The sequence below is a fragment of the Periophthalmus magnuspinnatus genome, chromosome 9 (genome assembly GCF_009829125.3).
Source record: "Periophthalmus magnuspinnatus isolate fPerMag1 chromosome 9, fPerMag1.2.pri, whole genome shotgun sequence".
In the NCBI taxonomy this organism is placed as follows: domain Eukaryota; kingdom Metazoa; phylum Chordata; class Actinopteri; order Gobiiformes; family Gobiidae; genus Periophthalmus; species Periophthalmus magnuspinnatus.
Window position 1 is genome coordinate 20433271 of NC_047134.1, and position 19632 is coordinate 20452902.

Sequence of the window (19632 nt, forward strand, 5' to 3'; positions counted from 1 at the left end):
TGTCACACAAACATATAGTAAATTATTTTCATTATTAATTAAAGGACCTGTACTCAATTTTTCCCCATGTCTCTGAGCCCTCCCATAATGTATATCCGGGTTAAAATAAGTCTATTGAGTATTTTCTGCATCTAATTAGAAAGTGTTGTATTGTCTAATAATCAGGAAGTGCGAGGTTAGCATGCTAGTTGTTTTTAGCTTTACAGTAACGGCAAAACTATGGTTATAATCTCATCGTGGTGGGTAATTAGGATGCGTGAAATGCATAAGGTAAGTGAGAAATAACTACGAGCCACTGCAAACTGTTTAAGCTACTTTTTTAAGACAGTAAAAATCAGGTGCAGCAGCTTTAAACACTACCTCTCATTGCTCTGTATTTCTGACACAAAATCCCTCTAGCTCCCACTCCTTATGCCCTTTAATGCAGTGGATCTGAATTACAGTTTAGCAGATTGAGCCCAGGTCTGAACCCACTGTATCTCACTAAAATCATGCCTCTGGGGAACCACTGAAGCCGCAAGAAAAGTGTGCAGAGAAATGTAAATCAGCTGGCCAGGATGAGCCAGAGAAGACAGGTGAACATAAAGAGGCATGAATACACATTATATGAGATATACCATGACCAACACAGCGATGGAGGAGGTGCATGGTAGTATAGTGATTGTTTTGTTTTATTCAATAGAAAGAAAGGGCTGTCTCCACCAATCACGCTTTGATTTGTTACCACTGTCCAGGCCTTTGCAGCTGTTTATATAGTTTTGTTTTGTAAGGTATAATGTGCAATATGGAAGCATTGTGTTGTGTTGTCACCCACTAAATTAAAAGGATGGTTCTGTGTTTTCTAGAAAGTGTTGGTTATTTTAAAGGAGTAATATGTACCTTTTTTAGTGGAGGGGTCTGCCACCTACTTGTCTCCATGGCGATATTATTGCTTTGCAGTATGGCATTAAACTTATCTGTGAGGACAAACAGGTAGAGCAAGGCGATATGACAAAACAAAAATACCCCAGTTTTTTTCCTTGTTGATTGATCACAATTTTTTATGACATTTTTCTTTTGTCTATAATATTTTGTCTATTTTTTATTCCCCATAATTACCATTTAAAAAAAAAAAATCATCACAACTATAAAGAGGAATTGCTGTGGAGGTCTCGATTAAAAAAAACAAAGCAAGTGATTATTAATAAAACCTACAGCGGAAGGCAGATGAGTTTATTGCGAAACCTTCCAAGCAAAGCATCAACATCTCCATGGAGACAAGAAGGTAACAGACCCTCCAACAGAAGTTACATAATCGGATTAGTGCCTCCTTCTTTACCAATGTATTTATTGAAATTGGAAAGTAAGCATCTAACATTTTTGCATATATTTTGTAGTACTGATTGTATTTCCAAGTCTGATTGTTGATGCAGTAGGCTATATTTGGTGCAATCAGTGTGCCATTCATTGTGTTTTGGAATAACATTTGGGGTTTTCCACTTAGTCTCTATGAGGATGTTATTGCTTTTAATAGAATGTTCCACAGTATGGCATCTATTTCCATCGAGACAAGCTTGTGATGCCGCCATGCTAAGTCACAGGTCATATCTGTGGAGAGAAAAAGCAATGGGGAACATATCCTCCACCAATGTTACACAGTGCACCTTTAAAAGTTTGTGAATGCATTCTTGTTTCCTCCACATACCACTGACTTGTGACCTTATCATTACTTTTAATGTCATAATACTTGGAAAAAAAGGATCTATGTGAAAATCTGTGCACAGTAAAAAAAAAAAAAAGATTTTACAAAATAAAAATGTGTTATTAATAATTTGTATTATGGGGCACTTTCCTTGGTATTTTCTTTCACATTTGTGTTGACTGAAACAGTAGATCGTTACAACAGGAACATAGAGGGAGGGGAGAGCAGCTTAGCCTGGTGTGTTTTTGCTCACACACGTCTAATATGAGAACCATAATTATGACCATGTTTTAAAACACATGTATTTAAAGCTGTGGTACCTGATTTTCAGTTCAATCAAGCTCAAGGAGTTATTTAAATATCTAACTTGTTCTATACTCCACATAAACTCTTTGACACATACACTATACATATTATATGGCCCAAAGTGTCATATAGTGACTCACACAGTTCTTTCATGTGAGATTGTATCAGAATTGGAGTTTTTTTCTGTGTTTTCTGTGCCGTCTTCCCCCTCCATTCTGTGTCTGTGCCTGGAGCTGGGCGGAGTTTCTGGCAGCACCCACTACACACCTGGAGCTGATCAGCAAACAAGCCCACAACCTCTGGAGTACAAAGGGGCTGCTGATGGCTACACATGATGCCAGATCGTCGGTGTATCCTCTGTGGTACTGTTCTGCTTGGCTCAGTCTGTTTTCTGGTTATGTTCAAAGTAGTTTTTTTGCCAGATCCCATTTCTTGGACCACCTTGCACCTCCGCCTCCGACCCAGCTTCCTACGACCGGTTCGCACACGTCAGCCTCTGATCCAGCTTCCTACTACCAGCTCCTCCAACCAGCATTTACGTTTTCTTGATTGTAATAAACTCTGTTAAACTTTTTACTCCATCTCCAGTGCAGATATATTGTATATGCAGCTTTTGAAGTCAAATAAAGTGCACTGTGTGCTGTTTGCATCTAATTATAAATTGCATTAAAGAGCACCAAATGAGTGATGCACTTTGAACTACCATAGTCACCACTTACAAGTGAGTAAACACACCCATGTTAATTCAAGCAACACGTTAAAGCAGAAAACATTTTTGTATTAGCTTCCTTTATCGCTACTGAAGAGAACATTGCTTTCTGCTCACTATAATTATGCTAATATGTTGTTGTCCATGTTGTATGCGGTGATTTGCATGAGGCTGTGTGCGCCACTCCTCCAGCTAATCAAGAGCGCATCTAAAACACTCAAAAAAGAGCAGTCATGCATTCTCACAGATATTGTGGACAAGCAGAACCTGTTATGAACAATATGCAACGCAGAAGGATGTCGGTCACGGTTCGATCAAAAGGCCCAGAGTCAGCACTGAACAACAGACAAATCAACTTCACCAAATGACATAATAATGATTTTGTATTATTTATCTTGCTTTGTAGCCCGCTCAGCACACCCAAGCTTTGGTCCTATTATAATATCCATCAGTGTGTCCTCTAAGCCTACAGCACCAAATTTACAGGGCAATAAATTGATGAATCCTAAATTGGCTGGTGAGTAAGCGCTAACTCACAAACATAAATGAACTAATAAGCAGTTTAGCAGGAGTGCATTGGCCCATAAGCAAGCCATTAAGATGCTGTTGGCTGCTGTTTTAGCTCTTTATTAAATGTGAAATAAGTGTGCTGGGTATAGACTAGTAAAAATATACAACTTTAAGGTATAGAGTAGTAAAAATATACAGCTTTAAAGGTAAAGGTATATAGCCTGCGCTCTTACAGTTTTAAAAAAGAAACTACAATCACAACTGAACCTGGGTTGCCAGTTATTAAACCTGCATATAGTGACACACACCAGTTTTTTTCATTCTCAGCATTCACAATTTTATGCTTGCTATTACATAAAACATTTTTAAAGCTTTTTCAGATTCAAAAATAAATTGTTGATTACTACGGCAATGGTCCTAATTTTTCATTATTCTGAAATCCAGGGATATGGACAAGCCATGGCTCATGTTAAAGCTCAGGGCCTCCAGAATTCACTCACTGAGCTGCAGAGGCTGTACTAGCACAGATTTATGATGGGCTGTAGGTGCTGGGGTTTAGGTAGTGAGGATTCAGATCAGAGAGAGTTTAGTTTCAGTTTAAACCAAATGAATTTCAGCATTGAAACTGGCAGCTCTCAGGAGAGATTTGCGTGGGGTTCATTCTGCTTTCGGACTGGATAATCGTCTTCCAAACCAAAACACTAATTGAAAACATTATTATTACAGTAAAAGCTATATCTGATTTGAACATAACATATCCGGCGACACAGATATGTTTAGGTAATGCTTATGAGATTTGTAATAAAAATTCTACCCCCCTTTTATAACACAAGGTAATGGATTTAATGTCTATTGACGAAATTGACTGGCATATTAACCGATCAAACAAATGGATGGGGGCGAGTTCATTAGAATATCTCAAACAGGAAGTGTGGGCAGTTTGTTAGTTGGCAGTCTCATTTGAACTGCTCTCCTCGGTGCACAAACAGGGGGGCAGTACTTGCACTAACATAGCACTTGGTTTGCTTAGAATTACTTATACTTGTTTTCCCTAAATATGCAAAAAAGCAATGATAAGGTAAGTGCTTGAATACAGGTTTTCTAGATTAATTTATAGCCTTATCTTAAATGCTGGAGGACAGTGTCTGCCCTTCTACCTCTTTGATAACAGTTTACATTTATTTTCCAAACGGCTCGTCTGCTGACAGTACGAACTGAGGAATTTCCTTCACCCTGATAAGATACCACTAAATGCTTCCCTCTTCCAACTCTATACTCCATAAACCTTTACATAACTTTTCTCATTGCTTTTTCAGTTATCGTAATAGCACGCAGCCTCCTCTTTTCTTCTCACCTCCTTAAGATTTTACTTAATTTAAGCAAAGGTCAGGTTCACAGCTGTGCATTAACAGTGATGCATGCTGGGAAATCTCGATCCATTATTACCTAAAATGCGGCACTGCACAGAGACGAAAAAGGTTTCGAATTAGAATTATGGCTTGACAACATGGACCTTTAACTAGATTCAATTTCTACATGGTGTTGTATGGTAAAGACAGATATGGTAGACACTGTAGTTTTCACAATAGAGTTTGTTATTCTTAGTACATATTTGTGTCTAAATACAGTCAGAATAAAGCCATTTTGTTTTGACAAGGTTTTACAAGGATGTGGGTGGGGTTAGGGGGTAGGTTAAAACTTAAATTTTTGTAACACTCAAGGATTAGTCAAACATGCATGAATCAAATTGAACGATCATGGAAATACAGCTAAAAGTAAATATGTAATATGTGTCCAACATACTTATTCCTTTGCATGGAAAGTTCCACAGTATGACATTAAACGTATCTCCATGAACAAGCTGATGACACGAGCCTGATAAGTTGCAAGTAAGAGTTTTTATATGACTTTTTTGCTGTAATTCAATAAAGGTAAGATCAATAAGTTTAATGCCATACTGTGGAATGTTTCAGGCAAACCATAAAGATAAGTGGTAGACACTCCATAAGTCCATAGTTCAGCTTATGTACATGCATTTTAATAATTTTGGGTGAAGGGGGTTACATCTTTTATAAGCCGATGGAGAAATCTAGAATATATTAAGCATTATAATGTTCAAAAAAAGAAATAAATGTTGCATGCACTTTTAAAGCCTTTTTTGTCAGCCAAGTCGAATAGATTCAATTTATTGGTGAGTGAAAGTACTTCTCCAACTCCAGCCATTTGGTTTGGATAACAAAAAGTCAATTTGTCCACCCCAAGTCCACCAAGTTGAATTTCTTGTTAAGAAAGAGTCACACTTTTATTTGAATACTTACAGCAAAAAACTTTGTCAGCATAACTTTTTCCAGTTCTGTAGACCTCTAGACTTTCTTGGATTTATATATGGATAATTAGCATTCTTCACCACATCCATCAAGTAAAGATTTATTTAAAATAATGACTAAACAGCAGCATCAAACCCCATCTCTATCCCCCACTGTTAAACTCCTCAACTACTATACACTAATGATCACTCCCACAGAGATAATAACAGTCTGAAGTCTGAATACGCAATAATCTACATGAAATACAACTAAGCTATTTATGCACTACAAGGGTCCACATAAGAAGATAATTCTATGGCTACATGATACGAGAAAAACAAAGTAGTTATCAGACTCGTACTGGGATAAGTCTATAAGTGACAAAAGCTTTATGATGACAATAAAGAATTGTGTTTCCTTTACAGTCCTTCAGATATGATTGAGTTATTTGGATTACTGTAGTCTATCCATTGAAAACACTAGATTTGTGCATTATTTAAAGTTGCTTTACCTGATTTTTATTGCAAATATAAAAAAAAACAAAACTAGTTTAAATGGTTTGCAGTGGTCATTCCTCACTTGCCTTATGAATTCCCAGCATCCTCATTGTTAACTGCAAAGAGTTTATAAGCATCTACTGAGTGAGCTACTGTATAATTAAATCCAGCAGACTTATTTTGACCTAAAGAGATGCTTATGCAATAGGCTATCTCTGTATTGGAGCAAGACAATTTTTTCTCAAATACAAGGAAAAAATCAGGTACATGCATTTTAATATTTTGTCATTTCAATTAAATAAAATCAGATCACATCCAGTTACTATTATACAATTATTCATGCTTGACTAGTAATTCCCCAAATACTGGACTGGAATACCCTGGATAAATACTTTGTACTTCTAATTGATTAAAACTGTTTTATTTTGAAAAGGTTGGCACAGTAAAATATGCACCAACCCTGTTATTGTAGTCAGGAGTCACATCAAAGGAGACATTTTCCACTTTTTTATGTCAGCAAATTATTTTGGAATTACTTTGAAGCCATGACTTTTCCAGCAGTTTCAAGGTGTTTTATTTTTATGCTGTACAACCTTTACATAATACTAGCTATGTAACACAAGTCAGGTCTGTCTACTGTCATAAAGCATTGCTCTAGCATTCGTACATTGGTTGACTCATAGGCAATGCTTTCACCTGTTCATGTGAGGTTTTGATTGGTCAAAGCTTTTTCTTGTAACTATGGGCCTCGGGTGCAAAAAAAAAAAGGTATGGAGAGAGACAGTTGCGTTAATAATTCTCACTAAACAACAATTTGTGTGTCTTTGGTGTGTATTTTGCTCTGAAAGAATCAAGAACAACATTACAAACTCCCTAAGGTTGTTGTTGGCTAACCACTCTGCCATGATGTCTCTTCAGTTCATTCAAATGTTTAAGAATTCATAGTTACATCAACTACATCCCAGAAAATATATCGCTCTTATGTATCGTTTTCAGTGAATTACAAATACATTCAGGTAGAACAGGTCTAAAACAGTGGTGAAGCAGACCCAGGAGCAGTACATTTTCAACATTTTTCATTTCAGCTGTAATAAAACAGATTATGAAATGAACAGAATTTCAACTGTACCACAATTTGAAATCAAAATCACTCTCTTGCTACGTGTGTTGGGAAGCCACGTAAAACAGTGAGGACGTGCAGACTCCACTCCAAAGAATGTAATGTAGACCTCAATTAAAGTGTAATACAATAGCTAATATATACCCTTTATGTATGCCTGGGTGACAAACAAAAAAAGACAATTTCTGGTCACCTTTTTCCCACCCACTTCTCCTATTGGCTATCCTCTGTAAAGCTCTGAGTGAGTGACAGGTGGATTTATCCAATCACAGTGAAGTGTGAGTTTTCAGAGCACGCAGATGACTTTTCTCTTAAATACAATAGAGAAAAAAAAAAAATCATCATCATTATAAAATTGAAATCATGATATGAAAATTGTTTCTTGCTCCAATAAATGTGAATAATTTGCATTCATTTTCAGTCAAAGTGAATTTCTTCAAACAACCATTGTGTGTGGCCCTTTATTTTATTTATCATAGTTTCAATTTACTATTATTATTCATTGTTTCAGGTTGAAATTGTGTTCACTGATAATGGCAATAAAACTTAAACTAAAACTGTCTTTGATATAAATGTTTTGTCATAACCCACCTCTTCCCTATCTTGACACATTGCTGCATTATTATTTTTGTTATACACCGTGATCTATTTCCTAAGACATATACATACATAAGGTTACAAATTTGCAGTTGCTGTCCTTTATAGCCACATCCTGCTGTGCCTCTGAACAATTACCAGTGCACGCCTGATGCCACATGCTGAACTAGTGTGAATCCACCGTGCAACCGCCCATTAATGAAGACTACAAGTCAGTGTGGACAGGATAGAGCTTTTCTCACAGCTGCACTGGCCAATACAAGGCAAATTGACGTAGTGCAGTGAGGGGGAAGATTTTGGATTTCAACGTTCAGAAAATATGTTTAAAATTGAGCTTTGTTTGGTACTAAAATATCAAACTCGCTTTTGATGTTAAGGAAAAGACTCAATACAGATTTCCAATGACAGCCACAATGATCATTTAAACATGCTCTTTGTTAAACAGTTGACTTGACTGCCATTTCACCATGCGCTTATGCCTACCAGCTCTGATAAATGACAATTTATTTTTGTATGGATACATCAAATTAATATTTAGACTCAGTACTGTTTTTTTAGTACTGATCTGATTTTAATAGACCTGTTTTTGACAACCCATGTCTGACTACGTGCAAGAACAGGATTTTTTTTTTTTTTTTTTTCTTTTTTAATAGAGCAACCACATGCAGCGAAAATATTCAGTAGATCTATTAGCCATTTTTATTTAAATGGTTACAAAACTGGAAATGTACTGATCATCTAAACTTAGATGAAAAAGCATCTTTACATTTTCCACTTAAGCCTTGATGCGTCTCCTACAAGTTTAAGTTCTAGGCCTATAACAAACGCTACAAACGCTTTCCCCCATTGGCTCTTAAATAGCTCCAAAAATACCAAATAGAGTGAAAACCAAATAGATTGAAAAGAACAATTGTCATGCGAAATGTTCTAATTCAGGACAAGAGCCAGCTTTATCACAGTATGAATTCATTTACTTGCTGGTGTGCGTGAATCAAGAGAGCGTTACCTGTCCAAGGCGATGGCTGTCATGGAGTAGATGCTGGCGAAGACCGCAGCGATGGGAAAGAAGTTGTGGAAACGGCAGTACACCAGCCCGAAGTACCACTCGTTGTGCACGGCGTAAGTAAAGTTGATAACGGTGTTGAAAGCAGACATCGACGCTTCGGCAAACGCCAGATTCAGGAGGAAATAGTTCGTGACGGTCCTCATGCGCTTGTGTGCCATGATAATCCAAATCACAGTAACGTTACCGACCACGGAGACTATGACAATACAACTGTACGCTATTGCCCACAGCACGATCCTCCACACCGGCTGTACGAACTGGTTCCAGTACTCGGTCCCGTTGTGGGTGTCGTTGGGGCTGCTGGTGGTCCAGACAGGCGCCCCCGTACTGTTGAAGAGAATGTCCATTTTTAAGTTACAGGAATGTGCTGTTAAATCGTTTAGTGGATTACGCACAGTATACACTACATAACTGTCTCGGAAATAACAGACTTTGACTGAAATAGTTCAAATATAAGGTAACAGGTTACGATCTACTCGCAAACTGTTCAGTCCGCGCCGTGCGTAAAATGTGCCTTTTACGCGTCTCGCTCTCCGTGTCCAGGCTGTGTCTGACGCTGTTCGCGCTCTGCTCTGTCTTCTTCGGCTCTAGTGGCAGCTCTGTGTTCGCTCCTCCTGCTCCCGGTGCTAAAAGTGAATAGTGAAGCTCTGTGTCCAATAGGAGAGCTCCGCTGAATAACCTGTGAATTAGGAGACAGGTGAAGGAAAGAGCCCTCAAAGAGATCCACATTTCTGAAAAGCACGTATAAACGTAAGTTGATTACCGTATGCATGTACATGTACATGTTACAAGAGCAGGAAATTAAATTAGGAAGCAATCATTTTAAGGAATGTAGTGTATGCCTTACACAATATACTGTATAAGGCCTTATATGCCTTATACAAGATTGTATTAATGTCTGCTATACAATCAGTTTACGTTTACAAACATGCACAGCTTTGCTCATTTATTTACAATTAGATGACATTTAAACCATGAACTCATTGGTATAGCAATCTGAAGAGTGCAATAACTAAAGGGTTTTATTTTAATACACTATAGGGACATTGAACAAGTCACTTCACCTCACTTGTTTGTAACCTTATTCAAGGCTTCACCACACGTTAAGACATTTTTGCTTCTTGTGTAATTATATTTTAATTTAATCTAATCATATAACTCTTACATGTCATCCTTGCCTTGAGATATTTTTATTCCTCTTCCTCACCACAAGGACATAACTCAATTTCCTTTAGATGAAATCAAGAAATCAATAATCTTTTTTAGTTTGTTATATATTCACCCCTTGCTGTTACTTAAGCTCCTGCACATCATAATGACATGGGCGATGAGGTGTAGGAAGGACCTCTTGAGGCTGTTATAAAAGCATTAAGAGGGTCTGGTGGTGACACACGCACATATCTGTAATGAGCTTGTTCAGTGGGCATCGTGGCTCTGAAGCACTGCCCCTGGGGGACACATGACGTGAGGAGGAGAGAGATCTTTAGACATTGATGGAACACATTAGAAGAGATTCACATCTTCTTGGAAATCTAAAAAGCAATAGCAGTTTGTTTCTTTTTTTAAAGGGAGCACAGGGGACTGAATTTTGTTGTCATTCAGCGATTCCTCTATCATGACTTGTGAATTGTTCAGTTCACCCTGGGAAGTGAATTCTCATTTTTGGCTAGACAGGTTTTTAAATATTGACATAAAATAGAGGGAGTCTTTTGAGGTATTGTTGTGTTTTGTGCCTTATTTATTTATTTATTTATTTATTTATTTTTGTTAAAAGTGCGCTATGTAACTTTGGTATGTCTCCATAGACATGTGTTTTACCTGGAATGTTCCCAAGAATAGCATTACACTATTCATATAATTGTTCAATTACAGGCATTTTAATGTCAGTGAGCTTGCCTCTCCAGAGATCTGACCTGGAATTTGCCCTGGTGGTTTCAGATGCTGCTTGTCTCCATAGAGAACATTTTAGGCAAAACAATAACAGCTTTATGGAAAGAAGCATGCGGCAGACTCTCTACTCAAAAAGTTACATAGTGCACTTTTAAAAATTCCACATTCTTTAAGCAGGTCTCTATACAGAAAGGTCCAGCATTGTAAAACCAATGACCAGCTCACTGAGAGGCAAAAGGCAAACCACTATGCCACCATGCCACAAGGAATAAGGCCACTGACATACAAAACTAGTGCAAAAATCTTGCCTGGGATCCAGAACACACACTTCTTCAACACTTTACAAAGATGTGAGTCTGGTCCCCAGTGAATCTCCCTGAGTTCAGATGGGTGTGATTGACAGGTGGATTAGCGGATAAGGGACAGACATGGCCCGTTCATACCAAAACAAATATGGATACTCATGTGGAAAAGAAAAAGGAAAAACATGTTAGGAGGGACTGAAAAACATTGCAAAAGACTCGAGAAGCGACGGAGGAGTTGGGACCAGACTGATACTCATTATAAAATCGCAGAGAGATATTGTTTTGGTAATGCAGGCAACAAAAGGCATCTTTATTTAGTAATAAGATTAAAATAGCTGGATTAATTAGTCTAGTGTTTATACTTTTTACCAGTTCAAAAGTTAACAAACTGCAGTTCATATAAGTGCTCAGTCATTTTCTTTCATGTCATTCCCCCCGTCCCCATCATTCCTGTTTATTCTCTGTATCAAATGAAGGTTATGTGAGGCCTAATATTTTTTTATATGCAAGCGGAAGTGGCTGATCCGACAGCGCAGTATAAACATGTTTGGGGCCTGGTTCTGAAAATCGCTGTGAAGGAAATGAATAATGAATGATTTTCTCACAGATGTCTCACTTGGATTGACAGGATAGATTTCCTTCACTGTCAATGTATGTGCTCAAAGGGCTGCATACATTACATATAATATACATACACATACACCTGCTTTAAAGATTTACTGAGATTTTCTTATTGAATCACTAACAGAATTTACCTTGAATTTACCTTTTAAATGTGTGTAAATATGTAATCAACAGGGAAAACTCTTGCCTCTGTCTATAACCCCCTAACCATGATTAGGGAAGCTGAAGTACATGATTCCTTAAAGTAGAACTAAACACATGACCAACTTTTTTGCTACTAAACTGTGCACATGGTGTTTTAATAGCATTGTCTACTTTTCCTAGTCATTTTCTAGTCCAAACTAGGTAAATTTGCAGCTTTGTATTAAACAGGCAAAGGCTGAATGCATGCTGCCTCCAGTGGCTACTGCAATTTCAAGTACTATGTGACATCTCACAGGACTGCCCTAATTACAGCTAGGTGTTTCTGATTGCAAACACTTGGCTGCAGAGGATAAAGTTTGAAGTGTAGATATCGGTTAGACGACCAATCACACTGTTCCCCATATGTCCGGACCAGGCCCCTCGCTCTTTTCTTTAGTCTTCCAGGTATTACTCAAGTTAAAGGCACAGTTTGGAACTTTTCTTCGGCCATAAAAACACCTGTAATTGATTAAATGCAAGATTCACAAGCTTAATGCCATAATGTATAACACCTATGGGCAAAACAGAAACATCTCTATGGACTCATGAAAATACATAAATTTTGTGTTCTTGGCATTAGAAACAATAAGTAATGATTTATTTCAGAGACTATGTGGTTTTAAGTTGTTGTTGTTGGATGTATAAGGCATGCCAAGAAAATAGCAAGTACTGGCCTATCACCTGTCTTATCCAAAACCAGAAAGGTCAAACGGTGGTTCAAACCAGTGTGTCTGCCTGTCAGCTCCTGTGGGTGAGTTCTTGTGGAGACAATGGCCATGAGGATTGTCAAAAGAATCTTTCTTAGTGAGTTTACATGTTTTGAGTCTATTAGGTTTTATCAGGGTGCTCTGTGACCAAAACATACAGGTACTCCTTCTGAACCTGCTCCAAAATAGATTGGGCTTGGTACATCATCGCGCTACTATTCAGACTTTTACTATGTGAAAAACATGGTTCTCAATTATGGATGTAACAAATTCAAATTTTACAGGTTACAGTTTTTATGAAAAGAAAAATCACTGTTTTACAATTATTCACTATTTCTGCATAAGAATTAAAGGCCCTGTACCCGTTTTTTCCCATGTATTTGAGCAGAATTTTTTTGCTCAGTACAGACATATTGTATATGAAGCTCCTTAGGTCAAAAAGTCTGCTGCATGCTGTTTGCATCTAATTATGAAGCGATTTATTGGCTAATAATCAGGAAGTTATTGTTAGCTTTATAGTCCCAGCATAACTCTGCTTTGGTTTCTGAGAGTTGTGAAAAGTGCTTGTAAACTCATCGTGGTGAATAATTAGGATGCTCAGAATACCTAAGTGAAGCATAACAACAAATTCTGTTTATCACATTTTTAAGACAGTAAAATTCAGGTACAAGCCTTTAAGCTAATAAAACACTTCACATTTACTTGACTTTTTTTATTCTCAGTGATGTGTGGCACAGTATCATGTTCAAATCAAATCATGTTCAAGTCATTAAAATATCTGGAGTTTAGTGCCGCAATGCTGTTCACTGCAGCTGATAGAAAAACTGCGCAACTGCAAAGGACATATTTTCTGGACACAAACTTTGGAAACCTGTGCACTGTAAACCCGACTGTACCAGGGACTTCAGGAAATCCCTTTCATTTTTGTTTCTGATTTAACAAACCAAATTCAACCAACAACAAGCACTCACCCCAAGCCTCTCCGTTTTCCATCTTCCAGCTGAGAACAAAAGAGGCGCCCGTGGCTTTGTATCGGAAACATATTTCAGAAAATGAGCAGACGGCTGTTTTCATGCTCTGTGGACTTTCATTTACCACATTAGGTTCACAGGGCGCACCAAGATTCACAAACGCCACAGTTCTCTCCATAACTTGTGATTCATTTGACTGCGGGCTAATGCTTTTATGCTGCTCTGCTCGCACTGTTTCATACCATGCAGTCAGAACCCCGTGTACCTCCTCCAAACCCTTTGTGTAGCAGTACCATTTTCAATATCAGCTCACTCCAAAAGAGGAAGAGACATGGCAATTTAAGCTGTGAAGTTTGAGTGTATTAACAGAACATGGTGGTTGTCCACTTCTTCTGTCCTGGTTCAAAAGTTTTACAGAGATATAAAAAGCCCCTTGACCACTCTTATGTCATCTTTTTGATAATGGCTCAAGTATTTCAATGTCTTCTTTGTCCAATAGATCATTAAGGTGTCAGTAAGTTGTTTTTTTATATATGCACAAATTTACAATTTATTAAAAAACAAAAAAAAAAATCATAATAACATGCAATAAACTAACCAATAGAACCTTGTATTATTCCAAGCTTGCATTTGTTTTGCCCATACTCATTTCTGAGGGTTGGGGATCATGAACATCTCGACAAGCTTCCTCCATGAACTGCGTTACTAGACTCATGGCTCCATTGCCTCCATTGTCTCCTTTGTCTCCCTCTCGTCCTCTTGCCATCCATGTACCCAGTATAGGTGCAGAGATTTTGAGCCCTGATGATATGGCCAAAGTACTCTATTTTTGTTTTTCTTAAAGCTGATATGAGTGTTGCACTCATTTGTTTGGTGGATAGTCTATGGGATCCTCAGGATGCATCTGTAGCATGTAGTTTTGAAAGCAGCATGTAGGGTCAAAGTCTCATACAGTGATACAGTGCCACAGGCCACACCAGCATTCTCCGAAGTCTAAGTTTGGTGCTCTTGTACAGACCTTCATCGCACCACCAAGAGGTGAGGGACCTTAGGGCAGATCTTGCTGCTCCCAGTTGGGCTCCAGTCTTGTGAGATCCATCTGTTGTTTGATCAATAATAGTGCCCAGGTAATTTTTCTACTTGCTCTTGCACCACATCTCAACATTTTATGTTGAGCTGCTCTAGATTCCTGTGGCTGTTTTGTTTTCTTTGTACTGATTTCAAGCACAAAAAGCTTGTATTTACTTCTAAACTAGGAAAAATTTGGACCCTGGGTCAAATGTTCCACAGTGTTTTGTCACAATGTTTTTTAATTAAATTAGTGCATATGTATCAAAGCAAATATGTCTGTTTACAAGGAAAAAAGAAAGGAAATATAATATCATTGGGGACTGAAAAACATCACGGATTTCTGCAGAATCAATGAGTGACACACTAAACTCTGTAAATGTGAGGTGAGATCTGATTTTGTTCAAAATAACAGATGTCCAATGAGCTCCTTCATTTCACATGTGTCACTCAAATAAACTGACTCCATGGCTGTGTTTGAGCCTGGATTGAGGAACGAGTGGTGACTAGACTGATATCCCTCTGTATAAATGCAGAACTTCTGAACTTGCCAGGTAACAGAATCAGTTTATTGCTGTGTATAATGAAGAAAATGTGAAATAATGACTTATCAGTTATACAATATGGCTGCCTTAAAAAATAAAGACACTGGCTAGTTATGTATTGTGTAGTTATGTTATGTATTATGTATTTATTCTTACAAAACCGGCAAAGACAAAAATGAGTATGTTGACCTGTTTTTTCACTTCAGTTTCTCCTTTGTAACCGACGGTCATTTAAAAGCACCAGAGCAACCACAGCCATAATGAGCATTAGTGGAGGAAGTTTCTATATTTAATTAAAAGTACAGCTCTATTAGTGCCGGCGCCGCCATTTCTCCTGCTGTCTCCTACACAACTTCCTGTCCCTATTTCCTCTACAATGTTGTGTCCAGAATCCTCCTCCATAAAAGAAGGCTTGTTTTTACTACATAATTTTAGCCAAGGACAACAGCGTTCAGTTTTGTGACTGTCATACAGTGAGAAACACTGATCGGAACAATTTAATATTCCAAGTAAAACTATATGCTGTGTCAATAGCAGAAGTGGGTACTTAGTTACATTTACTTGAGTGACTTGTTAAATGTACTTTTCAGAGCACATTTCTGGCAGAATTCTAGACAAATCACATAGTCTGACAGTTATTGAGATGTAAATAAATGCTAAAAGGCAGTCTAAACAATAAATTCAAACTGTATTTCAGACAATATTCCCATTTTTTGTTCCTACCCTATAACTTGTCTTTGTCAGCTGCACTCTGCACTTTCTCTCTCTTTCTTGCCTGGTAAATCCAGAATGCAATCTTCTATGGGAGGTTTACAATATGGTTGCCACTCTAATTTGGAAAAACAACCTCATTGGCATTTAGTGTTGTGTTGTTTGTTTTGTTGTTTTTCCCTTTTCTTTTTTACCTGTGCAGCCCGGTTAAGGTCCCCTTAAAATAAATAACAGGCAAGTCTGGCAAAACAAAGGACAAAGGGAGAATACAGTGGTAAACGTACAAGGTTTTTTTTTTTTTTTTTTTTTTGTTACCACATGCTTATTGATTTTTGGTATAACAACTAAACCATATACAAACAAACATAAACATAACCATAACAGGTCCAAGACAAAAATAATTTAAAAAAGGATATTTGTGCACATCTGCACATACCACATTAAACTTAGACTTAGACAAACTTTGATAACAATATGACTTAACCACTCAATGGCCTATTATATATATCACAACAAGGTGGCTTATGCATGCGCTCTGTGGACAACTCTAAATAAACAATATCATTAGTAAAAAACAAAGTTAAATCTGTCAACTGGACAAAACATTGTAGGATTGAAGATGTTTCGCGGCTCATCCAAGCTGCTTCTTCAGTTCTGGTCAGATTGCTGGTGGACACGGCCTTATATCTATCTGAAGAGAGGGTTTAACCTGCACTGAAACTTTAAACAGCTGTTATACCTCTGAATATATACCTCTGTCATACCAATGTCTGCATTAAGATTGTTTCACAGAGCATTTATTAATGAGTATACCTAAAGCTTTATGCGTCATGAGTGTCCGATGCCTGGACACTCAAGCCGCAAAAACGCAGGACGCCCAAGATGCACGTCCACCATAGACTTTGAATGTAAACTGGACGCCCCTGACGCCCCGGTGTGAACGCACCGTTAGACTTATTGGATGTGAAATAAAAAGCTATAACCTTATAAAATTTGTTTGCTAGACGGTTTATATCCCGTTCTCTTGAAGCCTTGCAATTTGGACACCTTGACTATGAAGATAATTTAAAATAGCCACTCATTTTACTGGATTATTTAGACCCCCTAGATTAAGAGTTGATATTTTCAAATAAGTGGTATTAGACATTTAAGTAGTAAAGTGAGAACATCAGAGCACTGATTACATTGTAAAAAAAAAAGTCTTGGACCTGACCAGAACAAAACACATGACGAAAATATGAGCATGGACCATACAGTAATACAAACAAAAAATGAGGAGAGCATAAGGATCAACCATATCTAACACTCCCATGGAGGAGGGGAAAAAAGCACCCCTACAAACAGGCTATGCTTATAAAAAAAACAAACAAAAGGATCCCAAACCTACATAAATCACTCTTTCCTGCCTGTCATACAAAGAGTATATAAAAGTCTATCTCTATGAAGATAGGGCATTACAACAAAACACAATTCAGAAGAAGTTACTTTTAACCACAACATTAAGTATCCCTTCCCTGTTTTACTATGATTCAGTGCTATTCAAATTGCAAATGAATATAGAAATTTACAAGAAAGAACATCAAAACATAGTCCATAGATCATAAAAGTCAGTTAAACACTCACCATCACTGCACGTACCACATAGTGACATTATTCATCATCACTGCGATTCATAGAGCTCTCAAAAAAGCCCTGGTCTGTTTGGGCTCTGTGAAAGACTTCTTAACCCCATTCATCTCCAAGGACAAAACTCCAGGGAATGCCATACGAAACTGAATATTCCCCTTGATGAGATCAGTACAGACTGAGTTGAAAGCTCTCCTGGCGAATTATACAGGAGGTGGTTTTCCGGTACGATGCGGAGAGGACAATCCTCATGATGCAAATCACCCATAGGAGCGGTGGAACTTGATAATGGCGGGGTGAGGGCGGCCATCTGCTGTGGGGGGAACCAAATCCTTGGTGTGCCCGGTCAAAGGAGATCTTGGAAACGGGCAGCTGCAGGAGTGCGGGGATGAACTTTTCAAAAAATGCTATAGGGTTTGCCCCTTCCGCAGCCCCCCCCTTAGGTTCACGAGGCGAATATTATCCCGTCTCAACAGCTTTCAAGCTCCATAATTTTATTATATGACATTGGCGACTTCCAATGGAGTGACAAGAAGCAGCAATCTCATCAATACATTTAATAATGTTGTCAATATTGCCATCTAGTGACAATTATAACTTAGCAATAACAGTCTGAGTATGCGTTGCTTCTGCCACAATCGTGTCAGAAATGTGCTTTAGCAAGGCCTCAGTTGAAAAGTTCAGCCGTGGTGATGGTGGAGCTGGCATTGTCTTGAAAAACATCCTCTGTAGACTCATGAGACGGTTCAGCCCATGTTTGTTTGTGTGTTATACCTTTAGACATTGTGCAAGTTGCATGTTACTGTGTGGGAAAAAATGTAATTGGATGAATCACAGCTATGATTTCAGGAGACAGGCAGAGAGAGAGCGAAAAATGAACCTAACAAGCTGACGCCATCTTGAGAGTCAACGTAAGCATACAAAGTTTATTTACCCAATCATGATACAAGGACAAAATAAGATCTGAAATATAAAATTTAACCAAATCTTACTAAAAGGAAATTACAACAAAACTAAACAAAAATTAGCAATGCAAAACCAAAAATTAATCAAACAAACAAAAAAAAATAAATCTCTATTCCAGTAGACCAAAGTGCTAATGCTGTGCAAAATGCAATTTAAAGTGCTGTAGTTGGTCTTCAATGTATAAAGTGCTCAAGTGTAACTTGGCTAAAGTGCACTGGGTTTTAGATGTTTAAAGTGCCTCGTGTTGCGAACCTACCAAGTATAAAGTGTCTTACTAACTCTGAAACAAGCTATCCCACATTGTACTACTAATTTCCGACATTATAAATAAGCAACTATAAAACTACAGCAAGTACAAACACTAAATCCAATATCATTGAGGGAGAAATGAGAGCAAAATCCAACAGCAGTGGCCTTAATACGATAATATTAAGCCACAACCACAAGATGAGCAAAAGAATTTACCTTAGTATTCAACCAGACATGACTAGCCAACACAACAGCCCCAAAAATGACTAGCACACTGGCATGCACACCTTTTAAGAGTTGATGCTGGATGTAAGTACACCATGCCGCTGGTGTGTTTACTGATGCACCACCATTGGACATCGTGTGACTTTTTACAAGTTTGTTCCCCTAGTTACACCTGCAAATACTGCATTTCTCTGACTGGCTAAACCATCTATGAATCACATCCATCTGCACTCTGACTGACCCGGGCCCAGACTACACTTCCAGTAAGAAAAGTAATGGTAAATGGTGGTCACATTTTTATATAGCACTTTTCTACCTCCAAGGCACTCAAAGTACTTTACATCAAGGAACCACTCACCCATTCACGCACATCACCATCCAGTGGGTCAATGGATCTGACCACTCAACCAATGAATGATGTTTATGTGAGAGTGGGATTCAAACCACCAACCTTCGGATCAGTGGCGAACATTCTAACAGCTACTATTGTTCGGTATATAGCTGGCTGGCCTGGCAGTTCTATCTCCCACCACTACAGCATAAAAAAGTGGTCAGTGACAAATATAGACTGCAAGCATTCAATATCGCAGGTCCTCAGACTTCGACAAACTTTATTGACTCACAAACTGGCAAATTACTTGGACACAGTAGCTCAGAAATTATTAACATTAATAGTTCCTAATAACAAACAAACAATTTCAAATTGTAGAAAGTGAACGGAACATCTTCACCCATACCTTTACACAAAGCTAATAATTACACTTCACTCA

At 38.0% G+C, this 19632-nt stretch overlaps 1 protein-coding gene across 1 annotated transcript in view; it reads right to left on the minus strand.

Annotated features, from left to right (window-relative positions):
* tacr1a (tachykinin receptor 1a) overlaps positions 1 to 9366 on the minus strand; it is a 59681-nt gene extending 50315 nt beyond the window's left edge. Inside the window, exon 1 of the mRNA XM_033972840.2 lies at positions 8733 to 9366. Coding sequence (XP_033828731.2) covers positions 8733 to 9139 — 407 coding nt within the window. The 5' untranslated portion in view covers positions 9140 to 9366. The remainder of the gene's footprint in view (positions 1 to 8732) is intronic.
* Between the last annotated feature and the right edge of the window lie 10266 nt (positions 9367 to 19632).